At 48.7% G+C, this 23,101-nt stretch overlaps 1 protein-coding gene across 1 annotated transcript in view; it reads left to right on the forward strand.

Moving 5' to 3' along the window:
- COL5A1 (collagen type V alpha 1 chain) overlaps window positions 1–23,101 on the forward strand; it is a 240,437-nt gene that overhangs the window by 154,044 nt on the left and 63,292 nt on the right. The window contains exons 26-32 of the mRNA XM_058159325.1: window positions 641–685; window positions 3,609–3,662; window positions 9,833–9,877; window positions 13,905–13,958; window positions 18,214–18,321; window positions 19,110–19,163; window positions 21,113–21,166. Coding sequence (XP_058015308.1) covers window positions 641–685; window positions 3,609–3,662; window positions 9,833–9,877; window positions 13,905–13,958; window positions 18,214–18,321; window positions 19,110–19,163; window positions 21,113–21,166 — 414 coding nt within the window. The remainder of the gene's footprint in view (window positions 1–640; window positions 686–3,608; window positions 3,663–9,832; window positions 9,878–13,904; window positions 13,959–18,213; window positions 18,322–19,109; window positions 19,164–21,112; window positions 21,167–23,101) is intronic.

Genomic DNA, 23,101 nt, shown 5'->3' on the forward strand with positions numbered 1-23,101 from the left:
AAGAGTGTGTGGTGGCAGCCAAGAAAGCCAATGCAATCCTAAACTTCATTAACAGAGGGATACAATCAAGATCAAGGGAGGTAACTAATACCACTTTATAAGGTCTTAGTAAGGCCACACCTAGAATCCTGCATCCAGTTTTGGTCACCACACTATAAAAAGAGGTTGAGACTCTAGAAAAAGTGCAGAGAAGAGCAACCAGGATGATGAGGGGACTGGCAGCTAAAACATTCGATGAACGGTTATGTGAACTGGGCCTGGCTAGTCTAATGAAAAGAAGGACCGGGGGAGACAGGATAGCATCTTCCAATATTTGAGGGGCTGCCACAGAGAGGAGGGGGGTCTATTTTCCAAAGCACCTGAAGGCCAGACAAGGAATAATGGATGGAAATGGAACAAGGAGAGATTCAACCTGGAAATGAGAAACTTTCTGACAGGGAGAACAACCAATGGAACAGAAGTTGCCTTCGGAAGTTGTGGGAGCTTCATCACTGGAGGCTTTGAAGGAGAGATTGGACTGCCATCTGTCAGAAATGGCGTAGGGTCTCTGCTTGGGGTGGGGTTGGACTAGATGACCTACAAGTTCCCTTCCAACTCTGTTCATTTATTGAACAGCTTCTCTTGCTTTCCTTGCTTACAGGGCCATCCTGGCAAAGAAGGGCCTCCTGGTGAGAAGGGCAGCCAGGTAGGTAGACGTCAACCCCACCATTCCTCTGAGTTCATCCACCTGCCATCATTAGAAAGGGGGTTGCAGGAAGTAGCAAAATCAGAGGCCCTCCAACCTGGGCGTGCAGGGTGGGGAAACACAGCCCAACACCTTAACCTGTGGTTCTTCTGCAGACTTGAGAGGGCAGAGTGGAGGGAGGAGGAGGCCTCAGGAGACCCACAACTACAAACGGGTCGGAAGGGAACCTGATGGATGCATTTGGTCACGACTAATCTTGTCTCTACACTTCCCTCACCAGTGGGGTGGGGGCGAGGGGAAAGTACCATTGAAAGATGTAGTTGCTGGTTTCTTCCAGCTGAAGGACTTCCCTTAAGCCAGCTTCTCAACCCGAAGACAGTCATGCCTAGTGGCATTTGCCTACTGACGTTGAAATTCACCAAGGCGGTGTGTGCTGAGAAGAGACAGGACTGGGAAAAATCGCAGCTGCCTCCTTGCTTGTCTTGGCTTTGCACAAGGACCAGAGCTTGCGAGGGGTCTGTGCTCCACAGAATTGAGAAGAGGGCCATCCATCACAACGTCCGTAGCTGCTCTGGAAGTCATTCTGTGCAGGGGGCTCCTCAATTTCTTCTGGCTCTGCAAGAACCAGAAGAAATTTCCACCTCTGGGCTGCAGGGCTTAAATCCCCCTCTCCCCCCAAGCGTATGTTAGTGGTAGCTGAGAGGGAGGGGAAGGAGTAGGGTGGAAGTTAAGGAGAGACCTGCACGTCTCCCCCACCCCACCCAAATGGTGTCACCCCCTCCTCCCTTCTGAGCTGGGGCTCCTTCACTGGAACAGGTACCCTTTTTAAAGAATGTGTTGTGTCTTGCCCGCTCTCACAGCAGCCGGGGCCTTCTTACCTGCTCCCGAACACGGAGGAATGTATGCCTCCCGGCCCCAGTCCTGGCTTCATGCCCAGACAAGCTGAAGAGGAGGGGGCACCTCCCGGTCCCAGCCCTGGCTCCATGCCCAAGCAGGCTGCAGAGGAGGGAGCACCCCCCGGCCCCAGCCCTGGCTCCATGCCCAGGCAAACGGAGCAGCTAGGCCCCTCCCCTCCTCCACAGCATGTGAGCCTGAGGAAGGTTTATTTCCAACAGCTGCTGATTGGATGACCCTCGCATGAGAAGACTGGATAGGCGGAGGCAACAGAAGGAAGGGAGGGGCAGGCCTTAATGAGTGCTGAGTCATGGAGCCACACCCCATGGCCTATATAAAGGATCTGCTTTCTGGCAGTCTCTGAGTCAGGCAAAGTCGAACTTATCTTGCTGAAGTCACTTTCTGGTCTCCTGCCTGCTCTGAGGACTTTGCTAGGACTTTGGGCAGAGCTGCAGAGGCAAGCCTGATTCGGATTTCCCTGACCCGGCCGTCAGCGGAGGAGTGGGACACGACAGAATGTGTGTATCTTCTTAAAATAAGATGCAAAGACTCAGTTGAAGATACGACAATGTAACCCTAGTAATTTTAGTTTACTGAATTCAGAAGAGGCCTCTCTTATTTAAAAAATTAATTTGTGCCTTATCTTTTAACCATTCAAATTGGACAAACTGCAGCTGGAGTCCAGCACAGAACAGAATTCACAGAGACAGCAAAATAAAATATTCATGGAACGCCCAGCCTTTGTGATTAGTGGTGAAGCTTCCCAGCAGCCTTGAACACATCCTTGGTGTCTTCTGTTTTTTAGTTTTTTTTTTACATTTATATCCCGCCCTTCTCCGAAGACTCAGGGCGGCTTACATTGTGTAAGGCAATAGTCTCATTCTATTTGTATATTTTTACAAAGTCAACTTATTGCCCCCCCAACAATCTGGGTCCTCATTTTACCTACCTTATAAAGGATGGAAGGCTGAGTCAACCTTGGGCCGGGCTTGAACCTGCAGTAATTGCAGGCTACTGTGTTCTAATAACAGGCTCCTTACAGCCTGAGCTATTCCGGCCCTTCTAACCCTGGTTGGGTTAGAAGAGCAGATTAATGCCTAATGGAGCCTCTCAGAGTCCAGTTCAATTCTGCCTTAAGATAGTAAGGCTGAACGCTCGTGTAAAAAGAATTACACCAAAATTTTATGACAAAGCATCCCAGGTTATAGAGGAAAATGATGGGCCAACTCTCAGATGTTTTCTGCTGGGAAATCTGGCCATGATCAGAACAAGCCTTCCCAGCAGGCCCTGAAATTCTTCTGAGACAAAGCATGGAGGACATATGCAGGCTTGGGGATGGTGTGTCATTGTTAAAACATAGGATGTGGCGCATGTTACCTGGTGGCACACCTTTTTGGTAGTCCCTCAGCCAATGGAAGTCAGAGTCTTCTGGACTTGAACCTTCCCTTCCTAGAGGATGAGGTTAGGCCCTCCGTGAGTAGATCAGGCAGTGGAAAGGGTCTCTCCTCTCTTTGCATTTCTTTGTCATGAGGGGATCCAGCAGAACCACCTCAAACCTGCAACCTTGTGTCTTGGATTTAAGGAGGTGATGTGGACAGTGTAGGGGTAGTTCTCACGCCTGCATTTCTTGCTGCAGATGTTCTTCCCGTAGGGTGGCATCCATGAAAGAGCTCCAGCAAAAGCTCTCCTGGCTCCTAAAGCCACAGTCACGTCAAGGCCACAACTTGCCCAGCGTTAGTTCCACTCTGTGCCTAAAGCGTTGTGTAGCCCATAATCCTAACCGCTGCATTTAGCAGCTGAGCCATTGTTTGCTCGGGGTGTGTGAAGCAGGCCCTCGAGTCCCAATGTAGAGTAGAGGTGTTGGCTTGGGCATAATGTTTTATACCCAGCCTAGGTAATTTGTTTACCTGCAAAGTGAGCCCGGCTCTGATTTGCTGGCAGGAAGGGGCATAAATGTCATATTTTGCCTCAAAGATAATTTCACGATGGCTGAATTCTCTTCCCTTTCTCCCTTCTCTCCTGATGACAGGGTCCAGCTGGCCCTCAGGGCCCACTTGGGTATCCCGGCCCCCGTGGAGTGAAGGTAAGCAACCGGAATCCCGTCTTGGGGCCCTTCTGACTGCTGGGAGACAGCTGAGACTTAATGGCATCCCCCTTCTCTTCCTCTCATAGAGGCCTGTGAAGGTTTGGTGGGGTCTTGAAATGACTCTTTTCCAGCCTGGCTGGGACTCTGAACCCACTTCATGAGAACCGGTCTTGACAACCAGGAATCCGGTTAGGGCACTGGGACTGGTCTGCCTTCTGTGCCGTTAAAAGACTCGTTGCCTCCTGCCCTGGTTGTGCGGAGATTTAGTCTGCACTTTTAAAAAGTCCTGCTAGCTTATTAGGCTGGGCGGGCGGGGGGTGTTTTTCATCTAGCTCGGCATCCAGGCGTCCATGGACCAGAACATGCTTTAGGGATGTTTGCAGCAAGTCCTAAAGTCTGTGGCCCCTCGTATTAGGAGACACAAATTGCCAAAGTGTCAGGGTTCCGAGTAACGCACCCATTGAAAGCAGAACTCTGAAGCAGATAGATTCCTCAAAGAACATGTTTATTGGATACACCGTATCAGCACAGCTGGTGAAAACCAACTCTGTAAGTTCCTGTGGTTTTCACCTAATTAAAACCAGAAAGGTTCCCCCTCCCTTATGTCACTGGTCACATTGTCCAATTGAGGTGCTGGCAGCTTGCTTGGTGATGCCTCTCTTCCTCTCCCAGCCATCTGTCCTTGGTTCCCACAGGAAAATTTTTTGTTTTGGCTACCCAGCCCGTCTATCTCCTTCCCACCCTCCCTTTCCCCTCTCAGAGCTGGTGGCAACTATGAGGGAGTAAAAAAATGGCTTCAGCCAGGTTCACTTCTGAGTTGACATAAAGGAGCAGAGTCCCAGCAGCTGCACCTCTGTTAAAGTGGCCAATTTGACACCCCTCCCACCCTGAGATCTTCCTCGCTTCATTTGGTTCTCTCCTTGGCCACAGTGGATGGTGCAAAAGGGCCCACCAACAGCTCTGAAATGGCCTCTGAGCGAATAATAAGAGTTTCTCACTGGCCTCTCCAGCAGCCAAATCAGAGGAGGAGGAGGCATGAGAGTCAGGGTCAGCATCCTGAGAGCTCCGAGGGGGAAGAGGGAATGGAGTTGGCAGATAGAGAGAGTGAGACACAGGCGGAGCCTGGGCCATCCGTCAACCCTCAGATGGAGAATCAACAGCCCCCAGGTTTGGAGGTGGCAGATGAGGAAGAGGAGGAACAGCTGGATCCAGTGTCTGATGCCCGGCTGTGTAGAAGGCAGAGGAGAGGAGAGCAGTAGAAATCTATGAGCCGGTCCTTGGGAAGGAAGAGCCACCGCTGCTAGCGAAGCCCCACCATAGCTCTGGGGATAAAAGGCAGGAGGCAGAGATGAATAGGTGTGGCATACAACTGTTCATCTTCCGGCCAGACATGTTAGCCTGCAAAAGAAACTTTTTGCCACGGCTGCCGGCGCTCCTAATAAAGGAATATTTTGAGATCACGTCAGAGGGTTTGTTGTGTTTGGGGAACCAGGTCAGAACAGCTGTTAATGAGGGATCAGAACTTTGGATCTGGTCCGAGGATGCCTTCCCGGGCTGCTCAGCTGTTGCCACCCTGGGATGTTGAATGAAGGTGTATTGGTGTTGGAGCCGGATGACTCGGAGAGTGAGGAGGAGGAGCTGGCAAGGCCTCCTTCCCCCCCCTGGATCTTCCTCCTCCCTGGCACCATCTCAGATTCCAGCTGCAGGCCAGGAGGAGGAGGAGGAGCTGACAAGGCCTCTTTCCCCCGACCCCTCCTCCTCCCTGGCAACGCCCCAAGAACCAGCTGCTGAGGATCAATCTTGGCTAGATGCGAAACAGCAATGCCGAGAGAAGCGTGCGCAGCAGAGGAAGGGGTGGGGCAGGCCCAGGGAGTGCTGAGTCATGAAGCCACACTTCACAGGGGATAAAAGCAGGGAGAGTGCTCCGTAGGCCCTTGTGTCAGACAAAGTTACGGACTACTGGCTCTTTGACTGAAGGCTGGGATTACTTGTGAGTGCTTTAAGAACATCCTGCAGACACCTGGTTGCCCTGGCAACGATCTGTCGGCACGCTGCTAAGAGATAAGGACTTGGCTGGCACGTGAAGGAACGTTGCCAGAACTTTTGTTGCCAGAAGGAACCCAGCCAAGTGTAAATAAATTGCTGGCAGACCTCCTCGGCTGATGTATTGTTTGGGGAAGGAAGGGAGGGGACCGAACAATTGGGTGCCTCAAAATTCGAGCCTTTGTTCCTTGTTGTATTGGGGGAGATGCCCCACCTGGCTGCCACACACTGATAGCCCTTTGCCTGAAAGCTTTTCTCTGCCAGACTTTTGGCCCAGGAAGTCTTTGGCACTCTCCTTGGCATGAAAAAGGCATCCCACGTGGGGAGCAGAGAGCAGATCCAGCCAAGGCTGAGAAAGGCTGTTGGGGGGAATGAGGTGGGTCCCCAGCTGTTCTCTCTCTATCTTATTTATCTCCTTCCGTCCCCACAAGCTTCCCTGCCTGCTGTTCCCTCTTTCAACTCCGGCCAGAAGCCTCTGCTCCCCTTGCTGGCCCCGTCGGCCTCCCCAATTCCTGGGGATTTGTTCAGGGAGTGACCAGATGGATCCTTCCTGCTGCTCGGCGCCTGGGTCCCTGCAAACATTTCCCTTTCCAGGTCAATCCTGACTTAATTGGAAGAATGCCTCAAACTGATTCTAGCAGTGGGAGACAAAAGGAACGTCTCAGCCTTCAAATCATTAGGAACCTCTCCTCCCCCCCACACACATAAAAATCCAAGAAGCCATTTTAAAGCCTGCCATGGAGGTCCTGTTGTTTACTGATGGGCAGGGGTGTGTGTGTGTGTGTGTGTGTGTGTGTGTGTGTGTGGTGAGTGGCTGCTTGTGAAGGATTTGTTTTCAAGGCATTTCACCAGCAGCCACTCCCCTCCCCCCCACACCTGCAGACCTGTTTAGCCACTTAAATAAGGGTGTTTTTTCTTTCTTTCTGTGCATTTTTAAAATCCCTCCCTCCCAGTGCACTCTGAATGAGATTACACATAGAAATGGCCTCATTGTTGCCTTTTTGCAATATTTATAAATGTGCATAATGTTGATAGCTATGGAAGAAAGAAAAAAATGTGAAAAACTGACAGCAGTGGCTGAACATGTAATCGGAACAATCTTCTGCCCTAAATTCAGATATGAAAAATGGGTAATTTAGAACTGCTGGATAAAAGGAGAAAGGCAACTTTTCTGATATTGCCCACTTTAGCATCAAATCTGCTACTAGTTTAAAAAAAAATGTTTCCTAAAATGTACCTTTTCTCTACTTATTCCTTTCGGTGCAACAGAAGTCAACTCCCCCCTCCCATTTCTGTAGTGTAGTGTCACCTGCCTGTTGGAAGAAATGTCCCTCTGGGTTCAGTTCCAAGTGGGGAGAAAGACACTGGAAACATGGAGGCTGACTGGAAAGATGGTTTTATTGATGAACAAGACCACATGGGTTTTAGGTCCCAGGCAGCTGAACACATGGAGTGGAGAGTATTTATACACTCTCTTGTGCCTTGCCCTTGAGCTTCCTGTTCCTGTGGCAAGGACATGTATTCTATTGGTTGCAGTCAGACTCCCACATGGAGTCATGTTTGTCTGAATCAAGTTTGGTGGAACCTTGCTGGATGATGTAATGAAGGAGCTTGGTTTTGCCATGTGGTGAGCTCTGCTGATAGATAATTTATTATGTCCTGGAGGGTCATAGTCTTAATCCCATCACCCTGAAGCTGAGATCTTTTGTTTTGTAGATAGGCTGGTCCAGTGCACCAAATATCTGCTGGGGGCAGGGAACTGCTTTGTCTTTAAAAACCTGTTTCTCCTTTTTTCATCCAGTGAAATATAATATTCTGCCTTTTTAATATTTCCTAAAATATTTCATTCTTCTACGAGGAGGGGGTGCTAACTTTCTTCATGCCTTTATGGGCCAATCAGTTTGGCCTGCCCTCCAGATTCTGGGAATGCTAAAAGAATAGCAGCTGGTAAGGAGTTCAGCTGTGCCTGCAAACCGAGGCCATGTTGCCTCCTGGTGTAGTTCTTGAGTTCTTGCAGACTCGGGACCCCCTGCCAGCCATCAAGAGCAACTAGAAACAATGGACATCAAATGACTCACAGCCAAACTCCACTCAGGGAAACATTTGCCTGGGCCAGTTTCTTGGTTGGATGGAAGCCATCTTCAGTTCTTGGCATTGCTATGGAAATTGGCCAGTTCTGGCACCCCATAAAGATAATCTCAAATAGATCACAGCTTCTCCTGAAGATTCAAGATGAACCACTGTCTCTAGTCCATCTCCACTAGCTGAGACCGGCTGGTCCTTCCCAGCTGGAGGTCTGGAATCAGAACTTTCTTTGCTTTCTACTGCTAGTCCTGAAGCCTTGAAGGGCTGTCATGTTTTTAAGAAGCTTCCATGTCTGCACTTTTTTTCATACCTTGCATCAGGCAGAACTTCCTTATGCCACAAGAGGCCTCCTACAAGGCAGCGCTCTGCCAACACCAGTAGAGAAAGAGGCCTCTTAGGAAACACAAGAGGAGGAAATAACATTGCATTCTCCTATCCAGCCTAGTGTGGCCTGAAGAACCTCAGAAATCACTGTAATGGTTATCCCGCTAAACTCCGCTAAAGATGCTACCTAGCCTGGTAATGAAACATTTGGAAGCTGTTCTGACCCAGCTCCCCAAACACACAAACCCTCTGAAGTGAACTCAAAGATTCCTTTATTAGGAGCACCAGCAGTCCCGGCGAAAAGTGTCTCTCTCACCGCAGGCTAAGAAGTCAGTCTGGCAGGGAGATGAATAGTTGTCTGCCACATCTATTCATCTCCCCCCACCACCACACCTTTTATCCCCAGAACTAGGGTGGGGTTTTGCTAGCAGCGGTGGCTCTTCCATCCCAATGGATCGGCCCATAGAATTCCACTGCTCTCCTCTCCTCTCCTCTCCTCTCCTCTCCTCTCCTCTCCTCTCCTCTCCTCTCCTCTGCCTTCTACACAGCCGGGCATCAGGCTCTGGACCCAGCTGTTCCTCCTCTTCCTCATCAGCCACCTCCAGACCTGGGAGCTGTTGACTCTCCATCTAAGGGCTGACGGACAGCCCAGGCTCCGCCCCTGTTTCTGCCAGCTCCATTCCCTCTCCCCCCTCGGAGCTCTCAGGTTGCCTTGATGCTGATCCTGACCCCAGTGCCTCTTCCTCTGATTTGGCTGCTGGAGGGGCCGGTGGCTGATAGACCACAACATCAGCACACAAGGTCGGAGAATGAACCTTCACCCTCATATTCCTTCCTGTTGCCTTTAGGACCACTGCAGGCACGACAAACTCCCCCCCCCCCGCCTTCCTTCATCTAGTTGGGCTTGGGCTGCAAAGAGACCAGACTATTCCCTTGAGTCCCTTAACCAGGCATGGATTTGGAGGGGGATGTTGGCCCAAAACTAGCAGTCTCCTGTGAGGTCAAGAGTCCAGCTAAAGCAAAAGAGGAATATCTCTGCTGCCCAGTTGGCAGCCTTCTCTGTCAAATTCCTCTGATTCTATCTCTTAATTTTCAACCCAAATCCAACCCCTTTTGCATCTAAGCCCACCCTCTTGGGTACCGAAAGACGAGATACCGTCTTCTTTGGAGGAAAGCTGTTCCAGTTTCTGAAAGCATCACCGTACATTGTTCACTGCACACATGTGCTTCCTCTTGATGGCCAAAGGCAGGCGAGTCTCCTTGTACCCGATCCCCAACCCTTTCACTGTGAACTGCAGGAGCTGCTCCATGATGCCAGGTCAATCTGGGCATAGCTTCTCTCTGGTGCCCTGGAAGGCAAAAGAGGGAGGGCTTCTATTCTCACCCCAATTTCTGCTCCCCCACAAAGGATCTCTAGACACTACCTCTAGAAGGGAGGTTGCAGAGAGTAGTTCACACAACTGTGGTTGTCAGGCACACCAGACCACCTGGATCTGTCTCAGGCCGAAAGGAATCCAAGCTTGGGTGGATTAACTGGACTGGGCAGTTGGGGCCACTTGGCAGCTTCCCCTTTGCCCAACATCCAGATCAGGCTCTGTGTGATTGTCACATCCTCTCTAGCTGAGATTCTTGAGTAGACAACCTGCCAGGTCCCACGGTCACCCACAATGTGCCAGGTGATATTAATGCCTTTTGTTGTTGTCTTTGCGGTGAAGGGCGCAGACGGCATTCGGGGCTTGAAAGGAACGAAGGGCGAGAAGGTGAGTGAGCTTCGGTTTGCATTCCCGTCTTTTCCCTCCGCTGGTTTCTCTGCCTCCCCTGAAGGTCCCAGCTCTCCGTCTTTGCCCTGGGAGATTCAGTCTGTTTGCAGCTGCATGACAGGCAGAAATTCCACAGGATTTCTGTGCTGCCTCCATCTCTGTAGCTCTATCACTGGAGAAAGTGCAGAATCTTGCAAAAAGAGGAGCCTTGGCCCATGATGGCTCAGCTTTAATGATGCTTAGAATTTGCCTCGTAGGGGATTCTCTTCATTTCATAGGTTGCCAAACTGCAGTTTTAGATTTATGGAAACAAAGTACAAAAAAAAGGCATTCTCCGTGGGAAGACTACTTGCATACATTAGGAAAAAGACGCATGTGTTTAGATATGCATATGCATAAAGATCTTTTTTAAAAAAAGGTTCAAAGAGAAACAGGGCAAAATAAAATGAAATCTACAAAGCTAAAGAACAAAGAGATGGGAACCGGCTTTCTGGTGCTTCTCCTGGCCTTGTCACACTTTTGTGCCACTGAAAAGCCTCCAATTCTTCATGTACAAAGCTCCCCTGAAGAAAATGCAACCCTCTCGACCCCTTAAAAATGTGCAGAGGCAAGGAGTAAAGAAGCAACAATTTCAAACGAAAAGAGCTTCTCTTTATGGGAAAGGGTAAATCACAAGCAAAATCTTTGGATATAAAAAGTAAAAAGGATAATTTATATTTGGCTTTAGTAAGTAGTTAATTAGATAAGTATAAAACTCAAGGGAATTTTTTTTCTTCTTATATAAAATGCTTTATAGATGGTATTTGGAAATTAAACTGGGGTGTATATGTCTTAATCTGTAACTTAAATGTGGGAGATATATTATATTGATGTTATTTTATTATATATGGTGGATTTAGTTATGTTGGACAAAAATTGATGTTGGGTTATATAAAGTGTTGGGAAAAAATAAAAAAAATAAACGGAATTGATTAAGGTTTGTATGACAAAATGGTTATAAAATATTTGGTAATTCATTGATAGGGAAATATGGGGGGAGAAAAATTGGGTTAAATGTTAATTTTATATAAGTTAAAAAGTTAAAAGAGAAAATTTTATAAAATGTTAAAGTTTGGTTGAATCTAGAAGAAGATAATTTTTATTTAGTAATTGATGTTATTGGGTATGGATGTTAAAAGTACTGAACTGTTGAAAGTGGTGGAAATTTCAGTGTAGCTGAATGAATACCCACAAGAAAATATACTGGAATGAAGAAGATGGACTGACTACAATTAGAACAATTATTGAATGAAGAAATATCAAATATCTTATGAATGAGCATTTCCTTTTTTTCCTTTATTATGGAGAAGGAGAGTTGAGGTTATAGGGGAGGGATGGGAATTTATGGATAATTAGTGTATTTTAGCTTATGATTGTTAGATCTTATACCCTGTATTTTGTTCTGGGAAGTCTGGGGGTGGGGGTGAAGATGGGTGGTGGGGAGGGGAGTGGGATGTATTGAATTTTTTTTTGGTAAAACTCTTTAATAAAAAAAAATGTGCAGAGGCCTGATGGAGGCTCCTAACCATCAATACATAAATGGCCTCTTAACACAGACCTCCCCCACACACAAACGCCAGACCTTTGGGACAGCCCCTCATCCCATGTTCAGTTGCAAACCAAGCGCTTTTGGGTCTCCTTTGCACCCGGAGGCTGTGAGCTCAGTTCTGTAAATAGATGCCTTTGATTTGCACCTTTCCGTTCCCTGGGCAGTCCAGGGAATGGTCAGCAGCAGCGGTCAGAGCTGGTCTTACAACCTGGCTGTGAGCGAGTTTGGAGAGGCAGCCCTCTTCTCCAGCCCTGTGTAAGGCCTAGCCTCAAGAAAGCAGAATTCTTGAAACAGGCATTTACTTCAAAAGGAAACTTTGATTGAGGGAAAGCGATAGCAAGGAAAGCAAGGCAGGGTTTGAAATTCCTGTGCAGAACTGTTAGGTTAAACGTTGCAAAAACCCCTCCCCTATGTCCAGTCTGAAGCGAGGCAAGCCAATCCGCAGGTGCGAAGTTGTTGTTGTGAGAACTTAGGCTGAGAAGGTGATAAGAAGCTGTTCTCAGGCGTTGCTTTGCTCCTTCCATCAGAGCTGAGACAAAACAAATGGACCCAGGCCAATCCCTCCCCTTCCCTTTCCCAAGCAAGTTCATTGAAGCGGCAGGAAAGCCAGAAACAGGAAAGGGGTCGTAAAAGAGTATCCAGGACTCCCTCCCCACGGGAATGGCAGTGTCCCGGTAGGGTTCTGTGGGACCTGACAAGCGGGCCATCATGTCCTCCCCAAGAGGAGCAACGTTGAGTAGCTCTTGCTCCAGCCTTTAGTCTCCCGCCCTGCCTTCTCCAGGCCTGCAGCCCATCAGCCAAGGAACTGAAAAGTAGAACCAGGCAGCAGCTACCAGGGCCCTGCGGAAGGAACAGAGGCCCAATGTTGTTCTTGGGCTCCCTGCATCCACCTTCCGGTCCCTGACAGGCGATTGAAATGCAACAGTTAAACTGGACTGGAAGAAATATTATTGCTGGCCCGGAGTCCTTTCTGAAAAGTCTGGTGTGGAATGAATGGGCCGATGGGAGAATAATTTGTGGCTGGCCCTGGGACCTTCTCTGTGTTTTTATCAGTTCAGCTGACAGGCTTGGCTCCTGATGGAAGAAAAGCAGGAGCCTCTGAGTTTTCCCTGGATTTGTGGGAAGGGGTGGGAGGTTTGGAGGACCTTGAACAGGATGTCCTCCATGGACATGAAAGTCTTCTCTGAAGAACTGATGGATGGTTCATCCCATTCGGTTCTTCTGCTCCACTGAAAATAACTTTTCCCTCCTTCCTGTTGGGCGCTTGCCCAAATGTTACCTGCCTCACCTCAGTGTGTCAAACCCTTTGAGAACAAGACGGAGAATCTGTTTTATTTAGCAATAAAGGTAGGAATGTTCAAGAACCTTCTTAAGAAGGTAGGGTGTCTTCAGGGAAGAAAGGTAGAACAATGAGTCAAATATCTCAGAAAAATGGCTTGTCCTATAAACCGCAGAGTTTAAGCATGGAGAAAGCTAATTGGAGAGCATCTATTCAGTCTACCTTCCCTTCAACTCTCAGAGCAGAGAGGTTGGGATGCTGCATCATGTCATGTCCCCCTTCCTGGGGGAATTTCTCCATTTTTACACAGGATATATCCAGTGGTGGATTCATCTGATCTCTGCCCTAATGACTGGCTGGGTGGACGTGGCCATGGTGGGCGTGGCCATGGGGTGTGACAGGCAGCGTTCAACCTCCTGCACTCCCCTGGGAGCAAAATCGGGCCACGGGGGGCTGCGCTGCACCCCATTTTGAGCCTAGTAGGCCTCCCTGCAGTTATCTAGGAGCAAAAATAGGGCGCGTGGGGACTCCTGGAAGGGGTGGGGCCAGCCAGCAATTTAACAACCAGTTCAACCGAACCGGTTGAATCCCACCACCGTGTATATCCTATGTGGTGTTTCTTACAACTGCAGCTCCTTTCCTGTCAGTTATTTTGTCTGGTAATTATAAGGTTGGAAGCCAGTCCATTGGGAAACCTGCCCTAGGTATTCTCTGAGTCCAGAGAGCCTGGCCCATGAACTGACAATCACAAAAGGCCCTCTGTTCATGATTCCACCTGGATAGAGTCCCCTAAGTCAGAAGCCAGCTATTGCCCAAATTAGAGTCTACTAGCAGTGACTGAACTTACTAAAACGTTGCAAGACCTCACCAAAAGTTGGCAAGATTTGAATTTTTTGCATGAGATCTCATGGGTTCATGGCAACTTTTATTTCCCAGAAGTTTTGTGAAATCACAAAAGCCAGAATTTGCAAATGGGAGAACTGGAAGTCTGAAAAAAGAACTGTCCATTCTTGCTCTGACTGTTGAAACGCTTGGCTGGGAACTGTATTGTTGGAGGGTGAAAGCACAGCAAAAGGGCTGGCAGTCTGTGCCCTGTGAAGGAGGGTTGGAAGGCCTGCACCGTCTCCATCTCTAACAAGGCTTCTTTGAACTTCATGCAGGGTGAAGATGGCTTCCCAGGATTCAAAGGCGACATGGGCATTAAAGGTGACAGGGTGAGTGCTGGGACTTCTATTCCATGGTCAGAAATGAAAACTCTTGTCAAGTATTGTTTGATCTCAAAGCTCTCCACTTGGTCCTCATACTGGGCTTTTGAGTTGATAACTGTTCCCCTTTGTTCTGTCCCCCTCCTCAGACACGAGCGATGACTTAATTAGCTGGCAACTATCAGCTCTGGCAGCTAACTAGTGAGCGTATGCCAAGTGTCTCTGTTATCTCTCTTGATGCCAATAAGTCAGCCAGGAAACCAGGAACAAACAGGACTTCAGCTCTAATTCTCTCCCTCTAAGCAGTTGATTTGCTTGCCACAAAGTGGTATAGCAGCCCTTGCTGCTTTTATATCCTGTGGGGTGTGGCTCCATGACTCAGCACTTCCTAGGCCTGCCCCACCCCTGCTTCTGTTGTTCCCGCTTCTCCTGCCTACGAAACCTAGGGTCCAGCCAGGCCTGATTGCCATCAGCCAGGTCTGGAGGCGTGGCCTGGGGGGGAAAAGAGTCAGGGGACAGAGGCCTCGTTATCTCCTCCACCTGGCCTGCCACTGGTTCCTGGAGCTTAGCCAGGGAAGCCGGTGCTCCAGAGGTAAGTCCTGATGGCCCTTCCCCCTCACTTTCTGAGTCACTTTCTGACAGGGGGCCCGGCTTGCGGGGCGCAGACACAACACCCTTTCCTATCCTCCTGGAACTCTTCCAAAGTCTTCCTTGTCATCATCTTCATTTAATGACCCTATAATCTCAAGAGAGTTGGAGTCTGGGCAACTGAATGGAGCTAGCAGAGTGTATTAATGGCCAGATGCCCTTCCTGTCGCCAATGCGGAGTTTTGTTCAGCAGATATAATCTCATTGAGCCCAGAGAGAGAAACGCCTGCCTCTACTTAGGGTCAAACTCACAGCCTCCAGACTGTAAGGTGAGAGCTCCACCTCTAGGCCACTGCACTCCTTTCGAAGGTCTCCCTTGTGCAATGACCAAATTTATGCTTGGCACAGGATTTGGAAATGGGCGAGTTGAAAATGTAAGCAGCCTCCCCCAGAAGTGTCTTTTCAGCTGCCTTGCCTCCCCTTCATTAATTGTGGGGTTGGTATCTATTATTTGGGGGGCGGGGTTCAATTAGTAACTTTTAATAAAAGAATCTCTTCCCTGTTCAGTCTTAGCCACCCACACCTGATATTGCAGCCAGCTCCCTTTGCACCAGAGTGGTCTGTTCTTGGCCTGGGATCAGGTAGAGGGTCACTTAACCAGCTCCATGCAGCTGCTTTTTAAAAAAAAACCTGCAGAGATTAATTAATTAATTAATTCATTAATTAATTATTGGTGGGTCCCATAAAGCGACTGCTTGATTGTGCACACCAGAATAGTTCCTTTCTGCATGAAAAAGGGGCCGGGATAGCTCAGGCAATAGAGAAGCCTGTTATTAGAACACAAAGCCTGCAATTACTGCAGGTTCGAGCCCGGCCCAAGGTTGACTCAGCCTTCCACCCTTTATAAGGTAGGTAAAATGAGGACCCAGATTGTTGGGGGGGCAATAAGTTGACTTTGTAAAAAAAATATACAAATAGAATGAGACTATTGCCTTATACATTGTAAGCCGCCCTGAGTCTTCGGAGAAGAGCGGGGTATAAATGTAAACAAACAAAAAAAAAAAGCACAGCCACAGCAGAAAATTACCGAATTTTCATTTCAGGGAAAATAAGATTGTACAGCTTTTCTGGAAAAACACATGTGCAATGCAAAACAACACTAGCAGATAAATTATTCAAGTGCCTTCTAAACAAAACCCAGTGGTAGGTCTTTTGGGCTGTTGAAGGAGCAGAGATGAGCCTTGCAGATTTCTCCCTCCCTCTCCCTCTCCCTCTCCCTCTCCCTCTCTCATCCTCCCTTCTTCCCTCGTCATAGAAACAATGCCTTAGCTCTCTCTATACCTGGGCATTGGGCCTGATAATATGGCCTGGTGCCTCGAGAAGATTTCAGGGGGTCTTCTGCAATAGGGCAGGAGCTGCTTTGGAAGGGCTGTTGATGGACATTGGAGGGATGGGCAACGAAGCTTTGGGTTGACGGGCTTTAAAAATCATCTTTCTCCCACACACAGTCAAATCTTCTACCTCTGCCCCCAAACGACTCTTAACTTTGACCATCTCCTGAGACTTTATTATTTTTATTATTTTATTTATTATTTAAATTTTTATACCGCCCTTCTCCCGAAGGACTCAGGGCGGTTCACAGCCTGATAAAAAATACAAAATAATGCAATATAAATACGATTAAAATATAATTAAAAAACTTATTAAATTGGCCACGGTTAAAATTTAGAATAAAAACCCATTAAAAACCCATAAGTTTAAAACTAACCCAGTCCAGCGCAGATGAATAGGTGAGTTTTAAGCTCATGACGAAAGGTTCGGAGGTCCGGAAGTTGACGGAGTCCTGGGGAGTTCGTTCCAGAGGCGGGAGCCCCACAGAGAAGGCCCTTCCCTGGGCGCCGCCAGACGACACTGTCGCGCCGACGGCACCCTGAGGAGTCCCTCTGTGAGAGCGCACGGGTCGGTGAGAGGTATTCGGTAGCAGCAGGCGGTCCCAGATAACCCCGGCCCTATGCCATGGAGCGCTTTGAAGATGTTCACCAACACCTTGAAGCGCACCCGAAGGCCACAGGTAGCCAGTGCAGCCTGCGCAGGATAGGTGTCACTGGGAGCCACGAGGGCTCCTCTATCACCCGCGCAGCTGCATTCTGACTAACTGAAGCCTCCGGATGCCCCTCAAGGGGAGCCCCATGTAGAGAGCATTGCAGTAATCCAGACGAGACGTCACGAGGGCGTGAGTGACTGTGCACAAGGCATCCCGGTCTAGAAAGGGGCGCAACTGGCGCACCAGGCGAACCTGGTGGAAAGCTCTCCTGGAGACGGCCGTCAGGTGGCCTCCAAAAGCCAGCCGTCCACCCAGGAGAACGCCCAAGTTGCGCCCCCCCTCCATCGGGGCCAATGACTCGCCCCCAACAGTCAGCCGTGGACCCAGCTGACTGTACCGGGATGCCGGCATCCACAGCCACTCCGTCTTGGAGGGATTGAGCTTGAGCCTGTTTCTCCCCATCCAGACCCGTACGGCTTCCAGACACCGGGACAGCACTTCGATAGCTTCATTGGGGTGGCCGGTGTGGAAAAGTACAGCTGGGTGTCATCAGCGCACAGCTGGTACCTCACACGAAGCCACTGATGATCTCACCCAGCGGCTTCATGTAGATGTTGAACAGAAGGCGAGAGAATCGACCCCGCGGCACCCCACAAGTGAGGCGCCGCGGGTGACCTCTGCCCCCGTCAACACCGTCTGCGACGGTCGGAGAGATAGGAGGAGAACCACCGATAAACGGTGCTTCTCACTCCCAATCCCTCCAACCGGCGCAGCAGGATACCATGGTCGATGGTATCGAAAGCCGCTGAGAGGTCTAATAGGACCAGGGCAGAGGAACAACCCCTATCCCTGGCCCTCCAGAGATCATCCACCAACGCGACCAAAGCCGTCTCAGTGCTGTAACCGGGCCAAGCGTTCCCTCAGGAGTTCATTGCAGGCTTCAGGGATCTTCCATTGCTCTGATGATTAGAAATCAGGTAGTTAGAAAATAAAAAACCGTTGCCTAGGCAGAAAGACTGGGGTGGGGGGGAAGGCAGCCCGGATCTCTAGGCGTAACACAAAGCCACCAGTTTTGTCCATCTGATCCCGGCCTGCTCTTCACTAAAGGAGGTCTTTTAAAATAATGACTTTGCCTTCGAATGGCTTCCTTCGAAATACAGCAGGAGCTTTGAGAGCGTCTTCAGCTCTTCCCAAAAAGAAATCTGGTGCAGACAAGGACCGAAGATGTTGGTCATCATTTGACTTGTCTGAAACTCAGCATGAATCTTTTCTCTAGGTCGCAGAAAGCAAATTATGGGCTGCTGCCTAGAAAATTTAGCTACTCTGAGGCTGGGTTCACACAGCACACAGATTAAAATTAACTTTGATTAGGGATTTTTTTTAGTTCAGCTCATTTTGCAAACCCAGCCTGTTTGATGAGCGCGAACAGTGCGAACCCAGGAGCCAAGCTAAGCCGAACAGCCTTTTCATCTCCAATCCTTTCTCGTCCTTCACGATTCTTGGTGGCCCCCTGCATGGATGCCATCTTCTCTGTTGATTCTGGTGGTTTGTTATCGGTGTCTTCTAACACCGTCACAGGAAGGGTTTTTAAAAAAGGGCAGAAATAGTAATCTCGTTTTTTATTTTTGCTAGGGTGAAATTGGCCCTCCTGGTCCACGGGGTGAGGATGGGCCAGAAGGCCCGAAAGGTCGCAGCGGCCCCACCGGAGAGCCAGGCCCACTCGGTCCATCTGGAGAAAAGGTAGGTGTCCCTAATGCTCTCCATCCTTCCTCAACCTCCATGCCTCATCCAGCTTTCCCTTAGCTGCAGAATGGAGTCACCTCTAGGGAAATCTTGCTCAGGTTTTGGTTAATGACTCTTGATCTATCTGCAGGCTTGCCCCAGTGCAAGGACGATGCAAATGGGAGCTCACTTGGAGACACTGTCCCTTGTTGCTTTGGGATGGAAATGCAATCCCAGAGTCGGGAAGATTCCTCAACATTCTAGGGATGAATTTATATTCCTTTCAAACTTTTCTATTTGCTAAATCATAGGATTAACTTGGATAGGATAGAGAACACAGAACAGGTTACAGAATAATATACATTAGAGGACTAGACTGGACTGGACTGGACTAGAGGAATGGAATGGAATGGAATGGAATAGAATAGAATAGAATAGAATAGAATAGAATAGAATAGAATAGAATAGAATAGAATAGAATAGAATAGAGATCAGGTTACAGAATAGAATAGATTATAGGAATAGAATAGAACAGAAATCAGAGTAGAATAGAATAATGGAATGGAATAGAATAGAATAGGATGGGATGGGACGGGACGGGGCGGGACAGAACAGAACAGAATTCTTTATTGGCCAAGTGTGACTGGACATACCAGGAATTTGTCTTCGGTGCATAAGCTCTCATCGTACATAAAAGCTATAAGTGATAAATCATAAACTTAGTGATGAATCTCCAGAAACAACGTGCTTCATTCTCTCCATCTTCCTTCTCCTCCATCATCCTCATCCTCTGTTTGTCTTCACAGGGGAAGCTTGGCATTCCTGGTTTGCCTGGATACCCCGGAAGACTTGGCCCCAAGGTAACGTTTGCCCTTTCCGTAAATAGATTTCCATTTCAGTGTGCAAGTTAGAATCACGTGAGCCACTGAGCGCATTTCCCGAGACCCTGTGCAACCAGCCAGATGGAACGGGGAGGCCTTGTATGTTTTTCCAGTGCGAAGGAGGTCAGGGGGGGGCAGGGTTAGGGAGGAAGGGCAGACTGGTCCATGCTCCAGGAGAGGCAGACTCCGCGTCCTTCGTTATTCTGGGAGGCTCTGAGTGAGTCCCTGCAGCTTGCAGAAGGAAGCAGCGGTAGTTTCAATTTCTGTTCCGCAATTTGAATTTGCTGGGGAAAAATTAGATTTTGAGTTGCTGTCAGTCATGTAAAATGATTTTTTTCTTCTTTGCTGAACAGAAAAGAGACTTTGCTCCAAAGACAGTCAGGTAGACACCAGTTTGTGGAACCCTTAAACCCCACTGGTGGGTCAAAGGCCCCATCCACCTCCCAGGGACTGACTCTGCAGCCCCTGACCCCAGCCTTTGTTCAGCAGCATGGGCATTGGTGGTCCTGCAAGTCCAGGCACATGGGCAGCATTCTTGAGTTCCTTTGCTGGTTTCTTGGCTCCTCTCACCATTCCCCCCCTGGGTTTACCTGGCAAAATGGGGGGCCCCAGAACTGAAAGCCAATAATCCCCCCACCCCCACCCCTCCACACACACTAATTCCCCCACAAGACAGTCCTGCAATCAATGCAAAGGAGCCCCCGCTGGATGCGGGGGTCCAGTCAGGTGGGCTTTGCCCTTGGCGGCATCACCAGTTGTCAGGAAGGTAAGCATAAGATGCAAATGTTTTAGTGCCTAAACCAGCTTCCTATTTATATCCTATCTCAGCTCTCAGATTAGGAGAGTCTGATCTAGCTTTCCTGGAAGGGAAATACAGGGAACCCCTATGAAACCCAAGGCTGCCCCTCTGAAGTAGGTGCCACAGGAACCACAGCCCAAGGCCCCTGCTCTTCGGCACTGCCAGGGGTTTATTCACCGGGAGTTGATTTGATTTATTAAATGTATATGCCCCCCCCCCTTATTTAAAGTGCTGGAGCATTCAGATAATTTTTATTTACACGATCTACGAAACAATCAAGATAAATGCATTTATCTGAAAGAAGCAAAATTGTGCTATGTTATGTATAAACCAGTGGCTGCCAGTAGTTCTTGTGATGAGGGGAGTTTTGGGCTGTTCCATTTATGTAGGGTACTTTTATTGGTCAATGACTGAATTAATGTGTCTGTCTGTCTGTCTGGCAGCTGGGTGGGAGAGGCAGGGGGAGGGTTTGAGGGCCTTGGAGGTGTTGCCTTTCTTGTGCTTCTGTGCTCCTTTTAAGGAAGGAGAGAAATGTTTCACAAAGTACATGGTATAAACGGGCAAGAGGTGGCATCGGGCTCTGAGGTGAATCATTGAGCATCGTGCAACCTCTCTTAGGTACCTGGCTAAACTTACTCATTTTAAAGCTTCCCTTTGAAGATGCTTCACTCAAGCCAGAATCTCTGAGTTCACCCCTGTAGAAAAACTGATGGAGGCATCATAAAAGCTCAGTCAGAAGAAGTGCTGGTGGTTCATCAGCCGCAGGCTTCAAGGGATGAAAGAGCAAAGCAACCGCATGGGCAGTCCTGACCTTCTCAGGATAGAGTCCTTTGCTGTCCACATCGTCCATCCTGCCCTGGGCTTCCACTGTCCCGGAGTGTGTGTGTATTTGTGTGTGTGTGTGTGTGTGTGTGTGTGTGTGTGTGTGTGTATGTGTATGCGCCCTCCCTTGGGACCCTTCTAGTCCCCCAACCATCCTGGTGCCAAAGTTACAGCAATGTGAAGACTTGCATTTCCTTCTGCCTTGCTGATTCCCCACCCATGGCTATTAGGCCACATTGCTGGTGCTGTCAGTGTCTCCTCCAATTGTGTCTCCATCTCCTTTCTTCTCTGCTTCCTTTTTTTCTAGGGTTCCATTGGATTTCCGGGGTTCCTGGGAGCCAACGGAGAGAAAGGAGGAAGGGTAAGGGCGGGGCGTTGTCTGGGAGATCTCTTCCACTGGCCATTTCTCACAGGGTTTCACATTTTCTGCAATGATTATTTCTGCCAGTGAAGACAGGCTATGGAGAAGCTTGGACACGGCATAGATTTGCCTCCACATAACAAAACAAAACCTGATTATCAGAGCTACTGGTTTGCCCGAACCGGTCAAATCCCACCCCTGAACATGACCCTCATTTAACTAAAACACCTCTTCCTTCAGCTGAATGCTTCAAAAGGGGAAAAGGGGAACTCAGTCACAGCCACTGGGTGCAAAAGTCAACAGGGTTTCAGAGAGCACCACAAAGGTCTGCAGAGGGTCTCGCAAGCTTCATGACAGAGGCCGTCCCATCTGGAATTCCCACCCTCACCCACCCACCAAGTAGGCCTGGATTCTACTCCAGAATCTCAGCATTCGCTCCTTTTTTTTTCTCCTGAACTCCTGCAATAAAAATACCTTGTCTTCGTGCGTCAGAATGAATCAATGTCAGAATCTGCCGGAGGGGCACAGAATGGAGGGAGAGGTGGCTAAATTTGCAAGACTGAATAGTTTCTTCCAGAATATTAACAACTTTGAAAGGAAAAAAAAATCAGTAAGAACATATTCAGAATAAAGGTCATGTTTCACCAGTGCCCAGGGGTGCCCCAGGACGGGGCTGGCAGAGCGGAAGGTGTAAGAATGATAAAGGGCAAGGTGCCTCTTCTGGTGGCTTCGGGAAAGGAGGTTGTGCTCCCTGGGTCCTCTAAGCGAGAGCTGCGTATTCCTGGCAATTAGAGAAGATCAATCAGAATCAGAATAGAGTGGAGCGGTGGCCTAGAGTTGGAGCTCTCACCTCACAATCAGGAGGCTGTGAGTTCGATCCTAGGTAGAGGAAGATATTTCTCTCTCTGGGCACAATGAGAATATATCTGCTGCGAACTCTGCATTGGTGACAGGAAGGGCACCCGGCTAGTAAACACTCAGCTCCATTCAGGTGCCCCGACTTCACCCTGCAAGGGATTATGGGGTCATTAAACACCAACAAATAAAATCAGAATCAGAATAACAGAGTTGAAAGGGACCTTGGAGGTCTTCTACTCCAACCCCCTGCTCAAGCAGGAGACCCTATGCCATTTCAGACTAGTGGCTGTCCAGTCTCTTCTTGTGAACTCTCCAGTGATGAAGAGACCCTCAACTTCTGGAGGGAAGCCGTCCTTATCAACCAAGATCAAAGACTCCGGCAAATTGCTTGCACAATTATCAACTGCAAGCAAACCCAAGTTCTGACAGTGAATATTCGGTTAGAGGGAGAGCAGGAGCGGCATCAAAGTTCCTTTTGTATGTCTCATTTAAATACAGATTGCTTGTAACAGGCCTGCTTGGTAGGACTGCTGGAGATAGAAATAGTTTTTCAGCATGTTAATGTTTTGCTGCCTCGATTTTATTGACAGAGCTTGAGAACAGAGGCTGTGTTTTCCTTCTTTCATCCCCCGTATTTTTTTCCCTGCTGCCTAATTTTTGTTTCTTGAACATGAGCCATGCAGGGTCTCTCCCACTGGTTGTGTGGTGGGGGGAGATATTGGGAGACTGGCTGCAACCAAGCCAACATGAAGCAATCGGTCTAACGTGGGGTTAGGAGGATCCTGGCTGTGGGGCAGGCTGAAGGTCAGGAAGTGGTCCCCCGTGGTCGGCCACGTCAGAGTGAGGGAAGTTACTGAATAGAATACTGGAAAAATGGAATGAAGTTTTCCAGTTAGCTTGGTCTGGTACAAGTAGTTCTCAACTTACAGCAGTTTGTTTAGTGACCAAAGTTACAACCGCACTGAAAAATGTGACTTATGACTGTTTTTCACACTTACAAACTTAGCAGCTTCCCATGACCACATGATCAAAATTCAGACGCTTGGCCACTGGTTCATATTTATGACCGTCGCTGTG

The sequence above is a fragment of the Ahaetulla prasina genome, chromosome 16 (assembly GCF_028640845.1).
Source record: "Ahaetulla prasina isolate Xishuangbanna chromosome 16, ASM2864084v1, whole genome shotgun sequence".
Taxonomy (NCBI): Eukaryota; Metazoa; Chordata; class Lepidosauria; order Squamata; family Colubridae; genus Ahaetulla; species Ahaetulla prasina.